At 46.5% G+C, this 25,190-nt stretch overlaps 1 protein-coding gene across 3 annotated transcripts in view; it reads right to left on the bottom strand.

The window, feature by feature from the left end:
- znf521 (zinc finger protein 521) overlaps window positions 1-24,263 on the bottom strand; it is a 306,599-nt gene extending 282,336 nt beyond the window's left edge. For 2 of the 3 annotated variants that reach the window (XM_033019505.1, XM_033019507.1), the window contains exons 1-2: window positions 23,232-24,263; window positions 10,561-10,620 (exon numbers count right to left, since the gene is read on the bottom strand). In XM_033019505.1, the coding sequence (XP_032875396.1) occupies window positions 10,561-10,620; window positions 23,232-23,271 (100 nt within the window). In that variant the 5' untranslated portion in view covers window positions 23,272-24,263. The remainder of the gene's footprint in view (window positions 1-10,560; window positions 10,621-23,231) is intronic. The other variant, XM_033019508.1, reaches the window with a different exon arrangement.
- Window positions 24,264-25,190: the final 927 nt, after the last annotated feature.

The following is a 25,190-nucleotide window of genomic DNA, read 5'->3' as shown; positions in this document are numbered from 1 at the left end:
ACATTCACACACAGGCACATGTGCTGTATGACACATTTATACTTCCTAATGTGTGATGGGGGAACTGGATACAACACTTCACATAAGTTTTAATTCAAGTCAAGGGTATTTGATAATGTTTTATGTAATCGATAATGTTTTATTATTGTTTAATGTTTGATGTGCCATTCCTAACTGTCACTGTATGTCATGTTGTCACTTGCAGGCGGAGCACCAAGGCAAATTCCTTGTATGTGGATACTTGGCCAATAAACTTATTCATATGCACATTAATTCATTATTGTCATACAGTATGAACTGAAACGGAACAATGAAATTCTTACTTGCAGCAGCACAACAGAATATGTAAACACAGTACTATAACTCTCTCTCTAAAACTAATCTCCACTGCATATACATATATTGTATATATATATATATATAGTGCAAAGACTAAAAGAATGCACAAATATATGTAGTTTGGAGCTTATTTGGAGGTAGTAGTGTTTAATAGCCTGATGGCTGTAGGGAAGAAGCTGCTCCTGAACCTGGACGTTAGTTTTCAGGCTCCTGTGCCTCTTCCCGGTGGCAAGAGTGAAATGAGTGCGTGGCCCGGGTGGCGTGGGCCTCTGATGATGCTGGCTGCCGTTTTGAGCTAGTCTAGCTTCCACATTGTCCCTCTGCTTTAAGACATGGTGCTTCTATTACTGAAACCCCAGATACCATCTGCTTTATTAAACACTCTCTCAACCTGCTTTGCCTCTTACACAGACGTGCGCACATATCTATCTAGGTGCCTCTCTCCCTCACATGCCTTGGAACTATAACATTTAGCCTGCCTTTGTTCTTTCTGCCAAAACATATCACTTCACACGTCCCTGTTTTTATAAAAGTTAATAGATTTCAAATCTGCATCAAATATATTGGGAATTGGAACAGTAATTGTTTTTGCAGCTTGTTCCGAGCATGCGTGAATGAACACAAAAAGCAGGCTTGGGGCATCTCACGATACAAAGCAAATACAGTAACTCCAGTGGACAGGACTCCAGGTCTGAGCAAGAGACTAGCAGAATGCTCGTCACAACAGTGGAACAACTGAGAATACAGACAGTGGTGGAACTGCCCGGTCCATCGTGGGTACTGACCTCCCCACCGTCGAAGGGATCTATAGCAAGCCAGGTAGATAAGTGATGGTCTTGGTATCGTCTTCAGCACAGACATGATGGGCCGAAGGGCCTGTCCTTGTGCTGCACTCTTCTGTGTTCTGTAAATTGCAGAGAGTTATGGATGTAGCCCAGTCCATCACACGGACCAGACTCCCCACCATCGACTCCATCTACACTTCACTCTGCCTCGGAAAAGCAGCCAACATAATCAAAGACTTGTCCCACCCCATTCATTCCTTCTCCTCCCGCTCCCATCCGGCAGATGATACAGAAAACCACTCAGGAACAGACTTCTTCCCCTCTGTTATCAGGCTTCTGAACAGTCCTTCCATAAGCTAGGGTACTGCCCGATTCACCTCTACCCCATTGTGGACATTGGACTTTGTCTCTGGGACTGATGCACTACAATGCTGAGAACTATATTCTGTATCTTCCCCTTTGCTCTACCTATTGTACTTGAGTTTAAACTGATCTGATTGGATAGCATGCAAAACAAAGTTTGTCACTGTATCTCAGTACATGTAATAAACCTATTAAGGGCGGCACGGTGGTGCAAGCGGTAGAGTTGCTGCCGTACAGCGCCAGAGACCAGGGTTCGATCCTGACCACGGGTGCTGTCTGTACAGAGTTTGCACTTTCACCCAGTGGACGTGTGGGTTTTTCCCCGGGTTTCTTCGTGTGCAAACAGGCCCTTAGACACCCGAGTCTGTGGCGAGCAGCGATCCCCGTACAACAGCACTGTCCCAGCGCCAGCACAAAGACAATATACAATTTTACCAAAGCCAATTAACCTATAAATCTTTACGTCTTTGGAGTGTGGGAGGAAACTAGAGGACCTGGAAAAAACACGGGGTCAGCGGAAGAACGTACAAACTCCATACAGACAGCACCCATCGACACGATGGAACCCGGGTCTCTGGCGCTGTGAGGCAGCAACTCTACCTCTGTGTCACTGAGTTTGCATTCAACTTCCTTCCATTAGTCCCAGATCACACCAGATCTAGAGGCAGATATGATAGTGGTCTAGAAGTGGCTTTTAGATAGGCACATGGACACGCAGGGAAGAGAGGGACGTGGATCACGTGCAGGCAGAAAGGAGCAAGTTAATTTGGCAACACCCACTGAGTTCCTCCAGCACTTTGTGTTTTGCTCAGGATTCCAGCATCTGCAGTTCCTTGTGCCTCTCTTTAAATTTGGCATCATGTTTACTTTAGTTTAGTTTATTGTCACGTGCATCAAGGTAGTGTGAAAAGCTTCTCTTTGCATGCTATCCAGTCAGCGGAAAGATTATACTTGATTACAATCGAGATTAGACATGATTACAGGATAAAGGGAATAACAGTTAGTGCAAGGTAAAGTCCGTTAAAGATAGTTCTAAGGTCTCCAATGAGGTAGATGGGAGGTCAGGACCGCTCTCTAGTTGTGGGTAGGATGGTTCAGTAACCTGATAACAGCTGGGAAGAAACTGTTCCTGTATCTGGAGGTGTGCGTTTTCACACTTCTGTACTCGTTGCCTGATGGGAGAGGGGAGTAGAGGAAGTGACCAGGGCCAGACAGGTCCTTGATTAGGTACACAAAATTGCTGGAGGAACTCAGCGGGTGCAGCAGCATCTATGGAGCGAAGGAAATAGGCGACGTTTCGGGCCGAAACCCTTCTTCAGACTCGTCCTTGATTATGCTGGTGGCCTTGCCGAGATAGTGGCACCTCTGCTCACACACTAGCCCATTCACTCCCGGTGTGCCTCTGGAAGAATATATAATTGTGCCCTACGTATTATCAATGAAATCTGAATAAGGGTGCCGACCCAAAACGTCACCTATTCCTTTTCTCCAGAGATGCTGCCTGACCCGCTGAGTTACTCCAGCACTTTGTATCTGTCATCCTCTGTGTGGATCCACTTTTTCCACATTCCATCCAATGTTTAATCCTCTTTAATAGAGGCAGCACTACCCCCCCCCCCTCCCCCCCCCCCCCCCCCCTTTCCTCCCCACCCCTAACACCTGGCAACTTAAAACTCCCTCCAAGCCCAATTCTGGGTAGAGCCTCATCCGTAAAGCTGACAACCGAACAATGTATGCGCTGTAATTCATATCAGCAGCTGATTGCTAAAACATAAATGCTAGGATTTTTTTTTCTCTTCGCCTGCTATGAAAAATGACTTCCGCCCGGCTATAGAATCACAGCCGTACCATCTCTTCCCTTTTCCAACCTGCTGCTTTGGGTCAGGGAAATTTCACCCCATTGCAAAATGCCGTGTTAGAAATTATATATTTTTTCCCTTTCGAAATAATAGTTAGGAGGGAAAAAAAGTGAGGTTTTTAAGGTTGCCGAGAGACACATTGTACTAAGCATTGTTTACCTGGCAGCTGACATTGATTAATCTTGTGTTCAGTGAGTCTTGCTCATGGTTCCAAACCTGGAGACGACTAGCAAGAACAGCCCATTTATTTTCATGTTCCCTCCTGTCTTTACTCGAGAGCTCCTTTCCCCACTCAGCTATAGAATCACACGGTAGAGGCAGGCCCTTCAGCCCACCTCTTCCACGACGACCTACATGCCCAATCTAAGCTGGACCTATTTACCTACGTTTGGCCCATAGTCTTCTAAACCTTTCCTATCCTGGAGCGGCACGGTGGCGCAGCGGTAGAGTTGCTGCCTCACAGCGCCAGACACCCGAGTTCGATCCTGACAATGGGCGCTGTCTGTACGGAGTTTGAACGTTCCCCCTGTGACCGCGGGGGGTTTTCTCCGGGTGATTGCTAGTTGTTGTGGACTCAGTGGGCTGTATCTCGAAAGTCTATTCATGCACCTGTCCAAATGTGTTTTAAATGTTATTGTACCCATCTTATCCACTTAACTGAAAAAAGGTGTCCCTCAGGTTCCTATCAAATGTTTCCACTCTCACCTTGACTGCCTGTCATTCTGAAAATGACCAATTAATTCCTACTATTTGCTTCCTGTCTGCCAACCAGTTCTCTATCCATGTCAATACCTCACCCCCAATACCATGTGCTCTAATCTTGCACACTAATCTCCTGTGTGGGACCTTGTCAAAAGCTTTTTGAAAGTCCAGATACACCACATCCACTGGCTCTCCCTTATCCATTCCACTTGTTATATCCTCAAAAAATTCCAGAAGATTAGTCAAGCATGATTTCCCCTTCATAAATCCATGCTGACTTTGACCGATCCTGTCACTGGCTTCCAAATGCGCTGCTGTAACATCTTTAATAATCGACTCAAGCATCCGCCCCACTACCGATGTCAGGCTAACTGGTCAATGATTCCCTGTTTTCTCTCTCCCTCCTTTCTTAAAAGGTGGGGTTACATTAGCTACCCTCCAGTCCACAGGAACTGATCCAGTTGAGAGAACATTGGAAAAAATGTACCCAATCTATTCCTCTCATGATCTTATACACTTGTGTAAGACCACCCCTCATCCTCCTGCGCTCCAACTTCAGTTGTACAAGAGGTTGGTGATCCCACACTTGGAGTACTGTGTTTCCTTTTGGTCACCCAGCTATAGGAAGGATGCCGCTAAACTGGAAAGGGTGCAGAGAAGATTAATGTGGATGTTGCAAGGATGAGGGCGTGAGCTATAAGGAGAGGTTGGGCAGGCTAGGACTTTATTCCATGGCGTGCAGTAGAATGAGGGGCGATCTTATACAGGTGTATAAGACCTTATACAGGTGTGTGAGATCATGAGGGGATAGATAGAGTCGAAGCAGTATTTTACCCAGGGTTGGGGAATCAGGAATCAGGGGACATAGGTTTAAGGTGAGAGGGGAAAGATGTAATAGGAACTTGAGGGGCAACTTTTTCCACCCAGAGGGTTGTGGTTATACGGAACGAGCTGCCAGAGCAGGACGTTGAGGCGGATATTATAAGAACATTTAAAAGATACTTGGACAGGTACATGGATAGGAAAGGTTTAGAGGGCAGATAGACACAAAATGCTGGAGTAACTCTGCTTGTCAGGCAGCATCTCTGGGGAACCAAATAGGTGACGTTTTGGGTCGAGACCCTTTTTTAGACTGAATGTCAAAGGGGGCTGGGGAAACCCTTATTCAGAAGAAGACCCAAAATGTCACCTATCCATTTTCTCCAGAGATGCTGCCTGATCCGCTGAGTCACTCCAGCATTTTGTGTCGGCGTAAACCAGCATCTGCAGTTCCTTCCTCCACATAAGGTTTAGAGGGATTTGGGCCAAACACAGGCAAGGTGGGACTAGCGTAGATGGGGCACTTTGGGTGGCATGGACGAGACGGGCCGAAGGGCCTGTTTCTGTGCTTCCCTCGTTCCTTGCCAGTTCGCTTGCTGGCAGCTCGAAGCTACCTTGTTGCACAGAGTCCATTGTGCTCGGTGAAGCAACACCTTCAGGAATTAATGAGACATTGAAAATAAAATGATAAACCTGCTCTGCAAATTGAGCAATTTTCACTGGCGCACTTAGAATGCGGGCCAAACAATGAGGTCATTTCAGCTGGTAGAGTTACTGTCACTTTGCCTCAGCGACTCTGCTTTGTTGCCAACCTCCAGTGCTGTTTGTGTGGAGTTTGCCAGTTGGTAAATGATTGTCACGTGTACCGAAATACATTGAAAAGCTGCCTGCTCTCCAGTCAAATCATACTACAGGCCCACTGCTGATTGTCCGGCAATTGGTTGGTCCGGTAACTCCTTTCATCCAGGCAAAACTACGAGAGCGCGTTTGAAACCCCCCCCCCCTGGAAGTCCCCCTGAAAATGTGGCGCCCAGGCCGGGAGAGGCTTCCAATCTCGACCTTGTCGGCACTTTCCACGGCTGATCGGTGGGTTGAATTTGCCCCATGTGCCCGGGGCCCTGGAACTCCAGCCCGGACAGAGCCGGCAGATCCATTCCCATAGCCGACTTTGAGGGGCGGTATTGGAACTCTCGGCAGCCTAGGCGGACCGTACAACTCCCCTCGAAGACTGTGACCGATGATGGTCCGGCAAAACAAATAGTCCGGAAAGACTCGGGAATCAAGAGTGCTGGAAAATCGGTGGTGGACCTGTAAATCTTTCAAAGGATGTTTCTGTGAGAAAACCTCCAGCACACTGCACTTGTTGATCATAGGAAGGGTAGACAAGGTACCTGGGCAGGGTTTAGGGGTCACTGGTCAGATCAGAGGGTCCAGAGGTGTACGAGAATGATCCCAGGAATGAGTGGGTTAACATATGAGCGCTTGCCGGCACTGAGCCTCTGCTCGCTGGAGTTTAGAAGGATGAGGAACTTACCGAATAGTGAAAGGCCTGGGTAGAGTGGATGTGGAGAGGATGTTTCCACTGGTGGGAGAGTCCAGAACCAGAGGTCACAGCCTCAGAATAAAAGGACAAACCTTTAAAAAGGAGATGGGGAGGAATTTCTTTAGTCAGAGGCTGGTGAATCTGTGGAATTCATTGCCAGAGACAGCGGTGGAGGACAAGTCAATGGATAATTTTAAGGCGGAGTTTGGCAGACTCTTGAGTAGTACAGGTGTCAGTGGTAACGGGGAGAAGGCAGGAGAATTGGGTTGAGATAGATCAGCCATGGTTGATGGGCTGAATGGCCTAATTCTGCTCCTAGAACTGATGAACTCCAGTCAGGATAGATATACACTGCACCTCCACAACACACTATGTTCTCATAACATTGGCAACTCTAAGCCAGAAATCAAGCCTCAATTAAAGTAGTTGTAACATCATTAATTATTAGCTTAGTTTACTTACTGAATCTAATTCTTAAACTTCATCAGCTGAGCTCCTCCCTGGCTCCATGGAAGGTTATAACAGCAAGATTACATTGTAAGAAAAAATAATGATCACACCAATTACCACCACGTATGTACAAATTCACCGAACTTGCATCCATAGAACTGTACAGCACAGGAACTGGCCCTTCGGCCCACAATGTCCGTGCCGAACATGATGCCAAGTTAAACCAATCTCACCTGCCTGCACATGATCCATATCCCACCATTCCCTGTATATCCACGTGTCTATCTAAAAGCCTCGTAAAAGGCGGTGCAGGCTCGAAGGGCCGAATGGCCTACTCCTGCACCTATTTTCTATGTTTCTATGTTTCTAAACGCCACTATCGTATCTGCCTCCACCACCACCCCTGGCAGCACGTTCCAAGTACTCACCACCCTCTGTGTAAAGAACTTGCCCCCACCCCCCCCCCCCCCCCCCCCCACACACACCTCCTTTAAACTTTTCCCCTCTTGCTTTAAAGTTACGCCCTCCAATCTTTGGCATTTCGACCCTGGGGGAAAGTGATTCTGACTGTCTACACTATTTATGCCTCTCATAATTTTATAGACATTTTCCATGTCTCCCCTCAACCTGCAGAGAAAATAATTCAAGTTTGTCCAACCTCACCCTGTAGCTAATACCCCCTAACCCAGGCATCATTCTGTAAGCCTCCTCTGCGCCCTCTTCAAAGCCTCCACATCCTTCCTGTAATGGGGCGACCAGAACTGCACGCAATACTCCAAATGTGATCTAACCAAAGAGCATTTATAAAACTGCAACATGACTTTGTGATTCTTATTAGTCTTGAGATTTTAGAGATACAGTGCGGAAACAGGCCCTTTGGCCCACCGAGTCAACACCTACCAGCGATCACCAATACACTAGAGTATAAAAGCCCAGCCGCTCCATTCTCTCAGCATATGACAGTCCCGCCAACCCAGGAATTAACCTTTTTACTGTACCTTGGTGACAATACGTGACAATAGTAAACCTAAACCCTCACTTTAATAGACACTAAGTGCTGGAGTAGGGTCAGAAAATAGAAAGGTAATTTTTCGGGTCGGGACCCTTCTTCAGACTGAAGAATCGGCACCTATCCATGTTCTCCAGATATGCTACATTGGACTTTGTCATAGAGTCATACAGCATAGACACAGGCCCATTGGCCCAACTTGCCCACGCCGACCAACATGTCCCAGCTACACTAGTTCCGCCTGCCTGCATTTGGCCCATATCCCTCTAAACCTGTCCTATCCATGTGCCTGTCTAATTGTGTCTTAAACATTGCAATAGTCTCTGCCTCAACTACTTCCTCCATCAACTCGTTCCATACACCCACCACCCTCTGTGTGAAATAGTTACCCCTCAGATTCCTATTATATCTCTCCCCCCTCACAAACCCTATCCTCTGGTTCTCGATTCCCCTATTCTGGGCAAGAGACTCTGTGCTTCCTATGTGTCCGGAACTGATGCGCTACAATGCTGAGAACTATATTCTGTACTCTTTATCTTCCCCTTTGCTCTGTCTATTGTATGCGAGTCTGGCTTGATTGTATTTATGTCTCTATATTTAGCAGATTGAATGTAGTATAATCTGATTTGATAGGATAGCGTGCAAAACAAAGCTCTGCCCTAACCCTCAGTCCACGTGAAATTAATAAACCTAATCCGTCTCACTATAATAGACACAAAGTGCTGGAGTAACTCAGCGGATGAGGCAGCATCTCTGGAGAAAAGAGATAGGTGATGTTTCAGGTCGGGGCCCTTTCTTCAGACTGAAGCTTTTCACTGTACCTCGGTACACATGACATCCTAAACTTCACAACAGGAAGCCTGCAGCACAGTGTTTTCACCCTTTCCCGTCCCGAAATGTGATTTGCTTTTCCTGTTTTTCCTCTTTTCTCGACTTGGCAGGCTGTCGGCCGTGTGGCCACATTGCCAGGGACAGGACGCGGGGCTCATCGGTGTGGCCCAGGAGAGTGTACAACATCTTTATAATCAAGGTCGGTTTGAAATATCCATTCCTAGCCATGGAAAGCAAGCGAGAGTTCAAAGCTGCTCACTGCCAACATGGCAGGCCATCAGCACTCAGGGGCTAGAATACAAAATCAGGGATGGAATGCAGAGGCTTTATTGAAGGAGCTGACCAGGCTGAATTTGGAGTATTGTGAGCAGTTTTGGACTGAGGAAGAATGGAGTGGGTCCAGTTTACGAGAACGACCCCAGGAATGATTGGGTTAACATATGATGAGCGTTTGACGGCACTGGGCCTGTACTCGCTGTTTTTTAGAAGGATGAGGGGGCACTTCATTGAAAACATATCAAATAGTGAAAGGCCTGGATAGAGTGAATGTGGAGAGGATGTTTCCATTAGTGGGAGAGTCCAGAACCTGAGGCCACAGCCTCAGGATAAAAGGACGTACCTTTAGAAAGGAGACGAGGAGGAATGTCTTTAGTAAGAGGCTGGTGAATCTGTAGATTCCATTGCAACACACACAGCTGTGGAGGCCAAGTCAATAGATATTTTTAAGGCAGAGATTGATAGATTCTTGATTAGTACAGGTGTCAGGGGTTATGGGGAGAGGCAGGAGAATGGGGATGGGAGGAAAAGATAGATCAGCCACGAATGAATGAATGGCGGAGTCGACTTGATGAGCCAAATGGCTTCATTACGCTCCTAGAACCTATGAACATGAACTCAACAGTATAGCACGGGGACAGGCCCTTCGGCCCACGATGTCCATGCTGAGCATGTTGCAGAATTAAACTAATCTCATCTGCCTGCACATGATCCATATCCTTCCATTCCCCGCATATCCATGTGTCTTTGTCACTTTGTCTTTCCACTGTAACAATGAACTAAAACTGGATAGTGCTAGTGTACGGGGATTACTGATCAGAGTGGACTCGGTGGGCCAAAGGGCTCGTTTCCACGCTGTATCTATAAACTAAACATCCCGACACAAAATCTCCACATCTCTGTCCCAACCGCCTTCCCTCACAACCACGCACTCCCCCCCCCCCCCCCCAGGGTAGTTTGTGTCCAACACCTTAAAGACAACTTTCCTCCCCCACCCCACATCCCCTTCCCCTCAAATCCAACATTTCCCCTGACCCGAAACTACTGCCAACAGTTCCACAGCTCGCTGCAAACTTGCAGCATCGGTAACAAGTTAATTTTAGCAACAGTTTAACACGGTGACAGGTTTTGCTGGCATAGGTGAGATATTACACTTCTCTCAGTCTCAGGTACTGACACACGTAGACACACACACACAAGCCAGCAGATGGAGAGGATGCACCAGGAAGCTCATAATCACTTCCCTCTCTCAAAAAGAAGCGTTTCAGGAAGACCACACTAACGAGAAGAAAAACAGCTCTCGCTCCCTCCCTCCACAATTACTTGCTGCTGCTGCTGCTATCTCCACCGATAGACCGACGCGTGGAAAGCAGCTCGCAGTTAGAGGTGGACAATCGCTGGACCGGGTCCCATTTCTCCCCTGATTCCAAGTCACCAGTCTGCCCGCCAAGGCAATGACACTGGTTGTCTCAGGAAACAAAGATACGCTTCCCATCACACCACCACAACCGTGGGTAAAACCGTACAATCTTGCCAAATCTATTTCAATGATGAATGGCTGTGAATTAGAGCTGATGACATTACCACTTTGAACGCCCGTCTGTCCCACAGTAGGCTGCAAGTCTTCAGTATCATTGTCTTCTACTGTGGAAGAGAAAGAGACAGACGTAGAGAAGGTTAATACTAACAATGCTGAATCTCCATTTTAGTTTAGTTTAGAGATACAGCGCAGAAACAGGCCCTTCGGCCCACCGGGTCCGTGCCGACCAGCGATCCCCGCACACTCGCACTAGGGACAATTTACAATTTTACTGAAGCCAAATAGCCGACAAACCAGTGCGCCTTTGGAGAGTGGGAGGAAACCGGAGGTCCCGGAGAAAACCCGCGCAGGTCACGGGGAGAACGTACAAACTCCATACAGACAGACAGGTTCGATCCCAGGAGTCTGGCGCTGTGAGGCAGCAACCTTACCACTGCGCCACTCTATAAAAGGATTTTTCTTTCTTTAAAAGAAAATCATAATGTATTTAGCATAATGTAAGAAGGAGGAGACTGGGGAATGGAGGGGAGGGGTAGGTCACTGAAGTTATTCCTCACACTGGCTACAGGCTGGTGACCACCGTAAGGTTTTAATATTTATTTGTAGGATATATTGGGGGCGGCACAGTGGATTTGCTGCTTCACGGAGCCTGAGACTTGCGTTCAATCCTGACTATGGGTGCTGAGTGTGTTTGTGGAGTTTGCACGTTCTACCCGTGACCGCGTGGGTTTCCTCCCACATTCCAAAGACATGTGGGTTTGTAAGTTAGGCAGCATCTCTGGAGTAAATGGAGAAAAAGCCCTAGCCTGCCCAACCGCTCCCTGTAGCTCAGGCCCCTCGGGTCCTGGCAATACCGTCATAAATATTCTCTGCACCTTTCCAGCTTGACGACGTCTTTCCTGTAACAGGGTGACCAAAACTCTAACGAGGGTGGCACGGTGGCGCAGCGCCAAGTACCCGGGTTCAATCCCGACTGCAGGTGCTGTCTGGACGGAGTTTGCACGTTCTTCCTGTGCCCGCAAGCCTTTTCTCCGCTTTCCTCTCACACTCCAAAGACGTACAGGTTGGTAGGTTAATTGTCTTGGTAAAATTGGAAAGTGTCCCTTGTGTGTGTTGGATTAGTGTGCGGGGTGCTTGTTGGTCAGTGTGGGCTCGGCGGGCCGAAGGGCCTGTTTCCGCACTTTTACCTCTAAAAGTAAAACGAGGACAGAAAGTGTGGGAGGGACGTTTTTTTTAAAAATAAAGGCATTTGCAGGTGCGTTGACTGTGATTTAAAGGCATTTTTCACTTGGGAAAGAACAGGTGTAGAGCGCCAATCAGCGACGCTCAGCTCTGGAGAGTTAAGTCTCATCACTCTGGGCTCCTTCACAGCGTGCGGTTACGCGAAGCCGGATAATCACTCAGCAACACAACTCATCATTTTTCTTTCCGTGGTGAGTTATGGCTTTAGGACACAGCCAAAATCACACACACAAGGAAATACAAAAAAACAACATTAATACACGGCCGCATAATGTTGGAGACCGGCGTAGCGAGATTGGTTTGGAGGTCACAACGCTATTTAGCCTAGCCTTTCACCATCTGTCCACTGTGGTAAAACTCTTATTTATTAAACCCAGCACCAGGTGGTATGGCAGACCAACCGTGACTAGTGGCTGATGAGTTATCCAGTTCAACCCCTCTTCCTGACAGGGGGGGGTGAAGGTAAGGGGTCAAGGATTGGGGAAAGGAAGATCTAGTAGCTACTGGGTGCCAGCAGGGAAACGAGGACCCTGGCCTTGTGGAGGGAGTGTGGCGTTGGGAAGAGGAGAAGGGGGAATGTTGGAGTATGAGAGAGCCGGAGCCTTATTGCCGTTTCCTACAACCTCACTACAGAGCAGCATTCATAGATGCGGTAGGGAAAGGTCCCCTAGCCAGCGAATGGTTAGGATGTGGTTTCTGGCACCGGGCTGGAATCGCGCATATCAAAGAGAGCGGGAATGAAAGCTCGCTATCAGAATGGAAATCTTTTGCTAAAACACTCCAGTTTGTGGCAATATTTTTTTTTTTTAAACTTCAAGCTCAGTGGTTTAATCAAGCAGGAGAAAGCGCATCAGCCCATGACTTGGTGTACAAAGCGTTGGTGAGGCACCAGTCGGGAGCGTTTGAGTCCTACTGCACAGAGACAGGCCCTTTGGCCCAACACGTCTATGCCCACCAAGATGCCCCATCTAAGCTAGTCCCAACTACCAGTCATAGAATCGTGTAGAAGATAGACACAAAATGCTGGAGTAACTCAGCGGATCAGGCAGCGTCTCCGGAGAAAAGGAATAGGTGATGTTTCGGGTCGGAACCCTTCTTCAGGGAATAAATCAGCATCTTCAGTTCTTTCCTACTCATAGAATCATGCAGAATGGAAAAAGGCCCTTCTGCCCAATTCGACCAAGATACCCCATCTTAGCTAGTCCCATTTGGCCCAAATCCCTCTAAATCTTTGCCGCCCAATGTTATTATAATACCTGCCTGAACTACCTCCTCTGGCAGCTCGTTCCATATATCCACCACCCTCTGTGTGAAATTTTGCCTCTCAGGTTTCGATTAAATCTTTCCCCCTCACCTTAAACCCATGACCCCTACTCTGGGTAAAAGACTATTCAGTCTTTTCAATGTTTTGTGTAGAAAATAATGTTCAGTTTTGTTCACCCTGCTGAAGGAAAGATGCCATTAAACTCCAACAACTCTTCCAGTCCTTTCCCTGACCAGTAAAGACAAGGATATCTTGTTTGAATATTTACGAGGATGTTGCCAGGACTCGAGGGGCCTGAGCTCCAAGGAGAGGTTGGGCAGGGCGAGGACTTATTCCCCATTTACTCCAGAGATGCTGCCTGACACATTGAGTTACTCCAGCACTCTGTGTTTATCTTCGGTATAAACCAGCATCTGCAGTTCTTTTTCAATAAAGGCTGGGACTTTATTCCTTGGAGCGCAGGAGGATGAGAGGTGATCTTACAGTGGTTTATAACATGATGAGGGGAATAGATGAGGTGACTGCATAGCATCTTTGACCCAGGATTGAAAAGTCAAAGATTAGTGTGCATAGTTTGAAGGTAAATGGGGCAAAGTTTAACAGGGGGGGTGTGCGGGGCAAGTCTTTGTTTGACACAGAGGATGGTGGGTGCCTGGAACACATCGCCAGGGGTGGTGGTGGAGGCAGGTACGATGGTGGCGTTTAGGAGGCTTTTAGATAGGCAGACGGATATGCAGGGAATGGAGGGATTTGTGCAGGCAGAGGAGATTAGTTTAACTTGGCATCATGTTCAACACAGACATTGTGGGCTGAAGGGCCTGTTCCTGTGCTGTTCCGTGTTCTACATGTTACTAGGGGATACGTGTACAGGCATGTTCACACATGCTCAGAACGTGACAGTCGTGAGTATTGGTGCGTATTGATGGGGGTCGTGAAAGAGATGTCTGGGCAGTGTCTAGCCGGCAGCGTCTTGGGAGGTGGCAGGGAGGGGTGTGATTGTCTGAGGAGTCTCTGTGTGCCCAGCATGGACATTGCGGGCCGAAGGGCCTGTTCCTGTGCTGCACTGTACCGTTCCATGTTGACTCACTGGCACCCTGCAGTGTGTGATCTTGCCCAGTCATTGCTCAGAGCTCCCCACTCAACCATAGGACCCATCACCAATCCCTCGGGCACAACTCCTTTCTACATTCACCACTCAAGGCTAACAAGTACAATAAAACAAATTGTATTCTGCGATTCACACAAAATAATCAAGGACCAGTCTCCCCTCTCCCAACAGGCAAGTGGTATTCCCTTTATCGTGCATCTGTACACTGTGGAACACTTAATTACAATCATGTACATTCTTCCCGTTGACTGGTTAGCAGGCTACAAATGCTCTGCACTGTACCTCAGTACACGTGACAATAAAGTGAACTTCAACTAGGTACAGAAGTGTGTAAACGTATACCTCCCGATTCAGGGACAGTTTCTTCCCATCCTATCACCATGTAGAGAGAGGTCCTCATCTCCCATCAATGATAGTGGACATCACTGGACTTTATCTTGCCCTAAACATTGTACCCTTTATCCTGTATCTTGTACATGGTGGACGGCTTGAATAGTCATGTATAGTCTTTTCACTGACCAGATAGAACGCAACAAAACAGCTTTGCAGGGACTATCGTAACGTTTCAGAAACATTTGGAAAAATACATGGTTTAGAGGAATTTGGGCCAAACGCAGGCAGGTGGGACTAGTGTAGATGGGGCATGTTGGTCGGCATGGGCAAGTTGGGCCAAAGGGCCTGTGTCCACACTGTATGACTCTATTTTCATCATGGTACATGTGATAATAAACTAAACGTGACACTATTAATAAACTTGACTAGGAGCCTGACACCACACATGGGAAAGATGCCCCTGTCCCACTTCGGAAACCTGAACGGAAACCTCTGGAGCCTTTGTGCCCCACCCAAGGTTTCCGTGCGGTTCCCGGAGGTTTTTGTCAGTCTCCCTACCTGCTTCCACTACCTGCAACCTCCGGCAACCACCTGCAACCTCCGGGAACCGCACGGAAACCTTGGGTGGGGCGCAAAATCTCCAGAGGTTTCCGTTCAGGTTTCCTAAGTGGGACAGGGGGCTTACCTTCCTTGGAACCAATTGACTAGCCTGCTTCTCCACTGCAGCCCCCAGTACACACACCCCCCCCCCCCCTCCAAGTGTGGTGTGACAGAGTGAGCAAACTTTCAGGTCAATTTAGTTTAGAGTTACAGCATGGGAACAGGCCCTTTGGCCCACCATGTACAAACTCACACAGACACTCCACAGCACCTGTAGTCAGGATCGAACCCAGGTCTCTGGCGCTGTGAGGCAGCAACTCTACCGCTGCGCCACCGTGCCACCCAAGTGCATGCATAGTATTTAAGAGGATTTTAGATAGTCACCTGGATAACACAGGGAGCGGAGGGATATGGAATATGCGCAGGTAGATAAGAGATCGTCTTGGCCTCATATTCGGCACAGAACTTTTATTTTATTGAAAGTTGCAGCATGGAAATAGGCCCACCAAGTCCACGCCAACAATCGATCGCCCGTTCACACTAGTTCTATGGTAGACCACGGGTCTTCTCCACTCCTTACACGCGAGGGGCAATTTACAAGTATACCTTGGTACACCTAAACCTTGAGTATAGTTTTAGATGTATTATTGCCATGTTGCAACTCCTGCATGAAATACACTCCTGTCACATACACACCAATAGATATTCTCTGCCACCAGACATCACCCTGTTAGGAGGGTTTGGAGGGCTATGAAAATTAATAATGTTAAGCTAGCCCCATTTCCCCAGGGTCGGGGAATCAAGAACCAGTGGACATGGGTTTAAGATGAGAGGGGAAAGATTTAATAGGGCAGCACGGTGGCGGAGCAGTGGAGTTGCTGCCTCACAGCGCCAGAGACCCGGGTTCAATCCTGACGTGCTGTCTGTACAGAGTTTACATGTTCTCTGTGTGATCACAAGGGTTTTCTTTGAGTGCTCCGGTTTCCTCCCACATTCCAAAAACGTACAGGTTTGTAGGTGAATTGGCCTCTATAAATTGTCCCAAGTGTGTAGGATAGTGTTAGTGTACGGAGAAATCGCTGGTTATCATGGACTCGGTGGGCCGAATGGCCTGTTTCAACACAGTATAGATAGACTTAAAAGCCAAAACTAAACTAATTCACATTCCCCCATTCAGACTGGGAGAGATTCCTTTACCTTGCAAGAGGGGGTTTAGTTTCAGACACGGGTCAACCATTTCAGACGGGGTTGAGGAGGAATATGTCCTATCAAAGGGTGTGGGATTTTTGGAATTCCTTCCTGCATTGAGCTGGAGGCCAGGTCAGTGAACAGATTCAAGGATTTGTTTAAAAAGGAACTGCAGATGCTGGAAAATCGAAAGTAGACAAAAAATGCTGAAGAAACTCAGCGGATGAGGCAGCATCTATGGAGAAAAGGCAACGTTTCGGGCCGAGACTCATCTTCAGACTGATGTCGGGGGGGGGGGGAAAGAAAGGAAGAGGCGGAAACAGTAGGTTAGTGGGGGAGCTGGGAAGGGGGAGGGGAAGGAGGGAGAAAGTAAGGACTACCTGAAATTGGAGGTCAATGTTCATGGAGGTCAATGTTTAGACGACAGATGGCACAATGGGCTAAGTGTTCGGCTGGCAACCGGAAGGTAGCCGGATCGAATCCCGCTTGGAGTGCATACTGTCGTTGTGTCCTTGGGCAAGACACTTCACCCACCTTTGCCTGTGTGTGAATGTGTGTGAGTGATTGGTGGTGGTCGGAGGGGCCGTAGGCGCAGATTGGCAGCCACGCTTCCGTCAGTCTGCCCCAGGGCAGCTGTGGCTACAGAAGTAGCTTACCACCACCGAGTGTGACTGAGGAGTGAATTAATAATGCGATGTAAAGCGCCTTGAGTATTAGAAAGGCGCTATATAAATCCCATCCATTATCATTATTATTATACCGCTGGGGTGTAGACGACCCAAGCAAAATATGAGGTGCTGTTCCTCCAATTTGTGCTGGGCCTCACTCTGACAATGGAGGAGGCCCTGGACAGAAAGGTCAGATTCAGAATGGGAGGGGGAGTTGAAGTGTTGTGCCACCAGGAGATCAGGTAGGTTAGTGCGGACTGAGCGGAGGTTTTGGGCAAAGCTGTCGCCTACGCTTGGTCTCGCCGATGTAGAGAAGGTGACACCTATGACAGCGGATGCAGTAGATGAGGTTGGAGGAGGTGCAGGTGAACCTCTGCCTTACCTGGAAAGACTGTCTGGGTCCTTGGATGGAGTCAAGGGAGGAGGTAAAGCAACAAGTGTAGCATTTCCTGCGGTTGCAAGGGAAAGTGCCAGGGAAGGGGGTGGTCTGGGTGGGGACGAATTGACCAGGGAGTTACGGACGGAACAGTCTATAGGGAAAGAAGAACGGGGAGGAGTTGGGAAGATGTGGCCAGTGGTGGGATCTCGCTGGTGATGACGAAAGTGTCGGAGGATTATATGTTGTGTGGATGGGGTGGAAGGTGAGGACAAGGGGGACTCTGTCCTTGATACCAGTAGGGGGATGGGGAGTAAGAGTGGAGCTGCGGGATATAGAGGAGACCTTGATGAGAGCCTCATCTATAAATAGAAGAGGGAAACCCCCACATTTCCTAAAGAATGAGGACATCTCCGATGCCCTGGTGTGGAACACCTCATCCTGGGTGCAGATGCGGCGTAGACGGAGGAATTGGGAGTTGGGGATAGAGTCCTTACAGGAAGCAGGGTGGGAGGAAGTGTGGTCAAGATAGCTGTGAGAGTCAGTGGGTTTGTAGTAGATGTCGGTCAGCAGTCTATCCCCTGAGATGGAGATGGCGAGATCAAGGAACGGTAGGGAGATGTCCGAAATGGTCCAGGTAAATTTGAGTGTCGGATGGAAGTGAGTGGTGAATTGGATGAAGTCAGTGAGTTGTGTATGGGTGCAGGAGGTAGCACCAATGCAGTCGTCAATGTAGCGGAGGTAGAGTTCGGGGATAGGGCCACGGTACGTCTCGAACAGGGATTTACCCTACAAAGAGGCAGGGATAGTTAGGGCCCATGCGCGTGCCCATAGCTACACCTTGGAGTTACTCAGCAAGTCAGGCAGCATCTCCGGAGAAAAGAAGTAGGTGACTTTTCAGGGTTGAGACCCTTCTTCAGGAGCTTTGTTTTTAGCGTGGAATTCCCTCTCTCACTCTATCCCCCACCCAAGTTGCACTAGCTTCTCATTTTCACCCTACAAACAGCTTACAATGGCCTGTTTCCATTATCATGGTTACTTTTTTTGCATATCTTTCATTCATTGTTCTTTATCTCTCCACATCACCGTCTATATCTCTCGTTTCCCTAACCAGTCTGAAGAAGGGTCTCGACCCGAAACGTCACCCATTCCTTCTCTCCAGAGATGCTGCCTGTCCCCCTGAGTTACTCCAGCTTTTTGTGTCTATCTTCGGTTTAAACCAACATCTGCAGTTCCTTCCTTCACTCAAGTTGGTCTCCTAATTTGAGGAAGGACATCCTTGTGATTGAGGCAGTGCAGCGTAGGTTCATGAGATTGATCCCTGGGATGGCGGGACTGTCATAAGAGGAAAGATTGAAAAGACTAGGCTTGTATTCACTGGAGTTTGGAAGGATGAGGGGGATCTTATAGAAACATATAAAATTATAAAAGAACTGGACAAGCTAGATGCAGGAAAAATGTTCCCAATGTTGGGCGAGTCCAGAACCAGGGGCCACAGTTTTAGAATAAAGAGGAGGTCATTTAAGACTGAGGTGAGAAAAAACTTTTTCACCCAGAGAGTTGTGAATTTGTGGAATTCCCTGCCACAGAGGGCAGTGGAGGCCAAGTCACTGGATGGATTTAAGAGAGAATTAGATACTGTAGGGGCTAGTGGAGTCAAGGGATATGGGGAGAAGGCAGGCACGGGTTATTGATAGGGGACAATCAACCATGATCACAATGAATGGCGGTGCTGGCTCGAAGGGCCGAATGGCCTCCTCCTGCACCTATTTTCTATGTTTCTATGCTTCTAAGTTCTATGTTGTCCCACTATCTCATCCACTCCCTACACACTCGGGGCAACTTACGGGGGGATCAATAAACCTACAAACATCTTTGGGATGTGGAAGGAAACCCGCATGGTCACAGGGAGAACATGCAAACTCCACACAGACAGCACCCGAGGTCAGGATCGAACCCGGTCTCTGGTGTAATGTGGCAGCAGCTCTACCAGCCACGCCACTGTGCATCCCTTGATATTCTTCAGATATGCACAGAATTATTGTAGCTGATTCAGCCAATAATCAGTACTTTAATTAGTTCTGCACTTAAAACTCAATTTTAAGTTAATTTATTGAAGGAAATAAATCTTGTACATCTCATTATGTGCAATCATTTTCTTTCCTTCACTGAATGGTCAAAATATTATTTGGGATGACATACCAATGACCCCTAGTGTGTAGGGAGAGGATGAGAAAGTGGGATAACATAGAACTAGTGTGGGTACACAAAATTGCTGGAGGAACTCAGCGGGTGCAGCAGCATCTATGGAGCGAAGGAAATAGGCGACGTTTCGGGCCGAAACCCTTCTTCAGACTCAGAACTAGTGTGAATGGGTGATTGATGGTTGATGTGGATTCGATGGGCCGAATCTCCATATTTAAAATCTGTTGCAAATAAAAACACAAAATACTGGAGGAATTCAGCGGGTTGGGCCATATCTTTAGATTTCAGAAATACAGCGCGGAAACAGGCCCTTCGGCCCACCGGGTCCACGCCGACCAGCAATCACCTCGTACACTAGCAGTATCCTACACACTAGGGACAAATTTACAATTTTTACCGAAGCCAATTAACCTACAAACTGCACGTATGGAAAACCCACGTGGTCACAGAGACAGCACAGACAGCACCCCTAATCGGGATTGAACCTGGGCATCTGGTGCTTCAAGGCAGCAACTCCACCATTGCTTTAACCCTCCACCCGTGCCACCGTGCCACCGCTATGTGTGGTGTACCTGCACAGGGGCCCTTTGGACTCAAAAATTGTCTTATTTTTCCCTTCATAGTTAACACATCTCCGCTGCCAACAGTAGAACAGTACAGTACAAGAATTGGCCCTTCGGCCCACAATATCTGTGCTGAACCTGATGCCAAGACTAACTCGTATCTGCCTGCACATAATCCATATCCATGCGCCTATCCAAAAGCTTCTTAAATGTCACTGTTATATCTGCCTCAACCACCACCCTGGCAGCGCGTTCCAGGCACTCACAACCCTCTGTGTAAAAAAAACAAACTTGCCCCACATATCTTCCTTAAACTTTGTCCTTCTGATCTAAAACCTAATATTTGATATTTCCACTCTGGTAAAAAGGTTCTGACTGTCGTGAGAATCCAATGATGCAAGTTCTCTGCATCATTCGACAATATAATACAGATAATAATTCGACAATATTATTATAGCCCTTTTCCATCTTTCTTTCCCCCCCCCCCCAACCCTGCCCCCACCCCCGACAATCAGTCCGCAGAAGGGTCTTGACCCGGAACGTCACCTGTCCATGTTCTCCGGAGATGCTGCCTGACCCGCTGAGTTACTCCAGCACTTTGTGTCCTTTTGAATACAATTCACAAAATGGGATCAGACTGTCAGACCCCCTTAAGCTTGGTAAGAGGGGGGGGGGGGGGGGGGGGGGGGAGGGGGGTAACATTACAAATGTATCCAAAGTGAGTACACACCTCTGCAATTATCAGGCACAGACTAAATGTTAAATGTACATTTGTACCAGCAATTAACACAGCATTGGGGGGTAAATGGACATTTGTCGCAATAATCAGTCATAACTATTGATCGATTAAAAACTGCGCTCTCAACGTCTGTCAACAAAATTCAAAATCCAAACGGCAGAATTTAAATTATATATATTTTAAAATGTAACAGTAGGGTGCATCTCCAGTGAATTCTTACTGTTCGATCTATCTGCATCGATATCTTTATCATTGTTCAAAGCTACAAAATCTCCGTTTGAAAGCAGGCAGAGATGACAGGGTAATGCAGCCCTCTTATTAGAAGCTCTAAGCAAACAGTATCTGAATCAACTCTAATTTCCTCACAGTGTCTGGTCGAGTTTATTCACACTGATCTTGGGAGGATTAAAACAGGCTGGCTAAATTAAAATATAATAAAAACATGAACTGCAGATGCTGGTTTCTTCCGAAGATAGACACTAAATGCTGGAGTAACTCAGCGGGCCAGGCAGCATCTCTGGAGAAAATGGGTAGGTGACATTTCGAGTCGGGACATTTAATGTAATTTAATACAAATTAAAGTATAAACCCAGTTTGTTGGGGAAAAATTATCTCCAATATAATTTAATTTAAAAAATGAACAGCAGATGATTGTTTATATCAAAGATAGACACAAAATGCTGGGGTAACTCAGTGGGTCAGGCAGCATCTCTGGAGAAAATAGGTAGCCAGCCTACATTTCATCAGACAGTCAATATAATTCGATACAAGTTAAAATATAAACCCAGTTTGTTGGGAAAATGATCATCTCCAACCTGACATGGTTAACCTGCTGTTTTTTGTTTAATTTATTGTGAACACATCTATATTAAGGGAAAGTTCAATAAACCTGCCCTAATCTGCTCCAATGTTTGTTTAAATCCAACAAGAACAAAAATACACAAGCTGAGACTGTATCCAGCATTGCCGAGATACGTTGAATGAATCCAGTAACGTTGAAACAATGTGGATTCTTGCTCCGGGTTAATTGGACTATAGAAAAGGCCGGTCTAATGATTTGGAAAAGAACCACCCGTGTCTCTGGAAAGGAAGGAGAGGCGCAATCCCACAAGTGCACGTTTGAGGGAAGGGACATTGCCTTCGACCAGATGGCTAGCCAAGGCTTGCCAGCAACTACTCTCTCTGCAGTCCATAGTCGCCGCTCATCCTGCCCCTCTTTATTCACGATTATGTGTTATTTCTGTGTGTGTTATTTCTCGGGATGGGCGCCACGTGAGTTGGCGGCCGCTACATTCCTTTACACCCGCTCCACAATGTATCTTAACCGGGTCCCACAACAGCCGCCCGCCGCACCTCAAGTCCCACCGCACCATAGTGTCACTTAACTAAGTCGCATTCCTTACACGTTACATCTTAACCAGTCGCTCGCCTTCCACACTGTATCTTAACTAAGTCCCCCTCTCACGTCGCATCTTAACTTCGTTGTTTTCTTTTTACAATGGATCTTAACCTATATTTTATGAATGTGTCTTAACCAAGTCACGCTCTTGTGTCGGTATATCTTCACCTAGTCAATCTTGTAACGATGTATCTTATTCTATTCACTCTCTTTTATCAATATATCTTAACCTAGTCACCCGTGTAACGATAGATCTTAACCAAGCCACTATTTTATCAACATATCTTAACCTAGCTACTCTTGTAACGATATATCTTAACCTAGTATCTCTTTAATAATATATCTTAACCTAATCCAGGTCTTTAACGATATATCTCAACCTAATCATTTTCTTTAACTATATATCTTAACCTAATCATTTTTCTTTAACGATATATCTGAACCTGGTTGTTCCATTTCAACGATACGTCTTCTTTAACGATGTATCTTAACCTAATCATTCACCTTTAACATTGTCCCTTAACTAAGTATTTCTCTTTCAACGTTGCATCTTAACCCAGTCCCCCTGTCTTTTCGCATCGTATCTTACTACTTAAGGTCTAAGCCAGGACATATGGCTTAATTGTCTGAGATCACCGGCAACACACATGATATCCCAGCCGACAGCAGCGGCTACGGTGAGGGAGAGGGTGTGGAGAGGACTGGACCTAACAGGCCAGGCTTCGTCCCAACCTCACCAGACCACACTGACCCCCTCCCCTCCCTATCACCGCACCCTCTCCCCTTTCCCCCTCTTCCCCCCCTCCCCTAACACACAGGACTGGCTAAATACACGTTCCGATCGTTCAAGCAGACCAGCGAACAAAACGCTCCCCCCCCCCCCCCCTCGTTTATTTATTTCCAACCGGATTTAACTTTTGACACATTGACTAGGATTTGGTGTGTGTATGTGTGAGTGTGTCTGTATATGTGTGAGTGTGTCTGTAGATGTGTGTGTGTCTTAGCTTTGTGCGTGCTAACATTTACTTACGTCTCAATGATCTTGGCTTAGCTTGCTTGCGACGAGACATTCTAAGCGTAAAAGAAATGCTCTCTTCCAGACTTCGGTATGGGGCTTTCTTTTTTTCCCTCTCTCTCTCTCTCCTCCTCGCCTCTCTTATTAAAAGCCCCCTTGACACGTTCCCCAGCGTTCAGCCGCCCACTGTAAATGTTGCTCTCTCTCTCTCTCGCTCTCTCTCTCTCTCTGTCTCTCTCAGTCCCATGGAATTAAAATAATGCTCTCCAAAAAAAAGGCAACATCAAGTAAAATCTTTCATCTTCTTGCAAAAAAAAATAAAGACTTAAAAAAAAACCACCCGCAATTGTTTTGTTTAAAAAAAATAAATGAATTGCAGAAGATTATTTAAAAAAAACAAGCTTATTTAAAATAAAAAAAATATTGGAAGCTTATAATACTTTTTTGCTGCATTCTTGAAACTCTTCTTTTGGGCGGAAAAGGGTGTCTTTTTTTTTGTATTTACAGATACATATTTTTTTTATAATTTAAAAAAAATCCTTGCTGTTAGCGAGCGGCGTTTGTAAAAGGTCAAATCGGAGCGGTGCAGAACAGAGAGAGAGAGAGGCGCGACTGCCCCAGTCCTTCCTCATCACAAACCTGCAAAATCTTCCACTGTTCTGTCGCTCCGGTACTCCACATAATAATGGAAAATTTAAACAAGGCCCCGAGCCCATCAGGAGAGCTCCTGAGGGGGCCCCATCTCCCACGGGGACACGTTCTGTACGCAATCACTGAAGAAATCATTGTCAGATTTAGAATGCACGCTTGGTGCATGGATACCGAAGAGCCGGCAAGAAGATCTGGACTAGGGATTCTCCTGAACCCAAAAAAACTCCGGATCTGGAGCTTGGTTGCAAGCCTTTGGTTCCTGCCCACACTCTCTCTCCCACTCTCCTTCTCACACACACACACACTCTCTCTCTCTCTCTCCATCTCCCTTCCCACTTTCAACAAAAAAAACACACACACTGAGCCTTCTTTTCAAAGCCATACTCTTCCCCCTTCTGGTCGCTCCTCGTAAACCGTGCAACCTTACCTCTCCGTGTCGTGGCACGAGAAACAAACACACACACACGACAAGGATTTTGTTTTATTTACTTGTCCCTTCTCGGATGTCTTCCTCCCAACTTTCCACCAGAAATAATTCTCGGAGGCGTTTGCTGCTTCGGCTGGTCGACTGTAGTTGGAAGATACTTTGAAAAAGAAGTTCAGACATTTGTTTGTGTGAGTTGCAGCGTTTGAAAGTGGCTGTGTGTATGGGTGTTTGGTGAAATTGCAACACTTGATAAAATATAAACACAAAGCGCTGCGGGACAAAAAATCTCCAGCAGGTCTCAATTCGCCTTCTTAAAGACTTGTGATATGAAATTGAAGTCGCGGTGTCTGTTATGAAGTATGTTTTTAATAAAAAATGCAGCTAAAGCAAAAATGACAAGCTTCTGAAATCTTAATATGTGGTTGGAAAATAATAATGTATTTGTAATATTTTGACGAGAGCTAATTTATCCCGAACAGGCATGTTTAGAAAGATGCTGTATTTCCAACAGTTGTAACATTTGTAAAATATTGTATTTTGAAAACTTCTCAAAGTACACATTTTATAGTTTAGCGTTGGATGTATTTCTTGGAAATGTTACATTTAATTTGAAAAGTTATTTATATTGAAAGTTGAAATATTTACTTTGAAAAGTTGTTGTATTTGGAAAAATCCTGATGATTATTTTGGGAGGTTTCACGATTCTGTGATAAATGTGATGCCTCTTTTAAGGATTTTGCAAATAAATATTAATTTTGAAAACTTGGGATTTTTTGAAAAGTTTATTGAGAGTTTGTCAGATTTTCAAAAGTTGCGAGAAACACTTAATATTTTTAACTTGTAAAATTTATTTTTTAACGTTGCATTGATTTTTTTTAAATGTAGTATTCTGAAAG

This window comes from Amblyraja radiata, chromosome 4 (assembly GCF_010909765.2).
Source record: "Amblyraja radiata isolate CabotCenter1 chromosome 4, sAmbRad1.1.pri, whole genome shotgun sequence".
Taxonomy (NCBI): domain Eukaryota; kingdom Metazoa; phylum Chordata; class Chondrichthyes; order Rajiformes; family Rajidae; genus Amblyraja; species Amblyraja radiata.
Note: the sequence above shows the minus strand (reverse complement) of the source record. Positions and strands in the feature narration are given on the sequence as shown.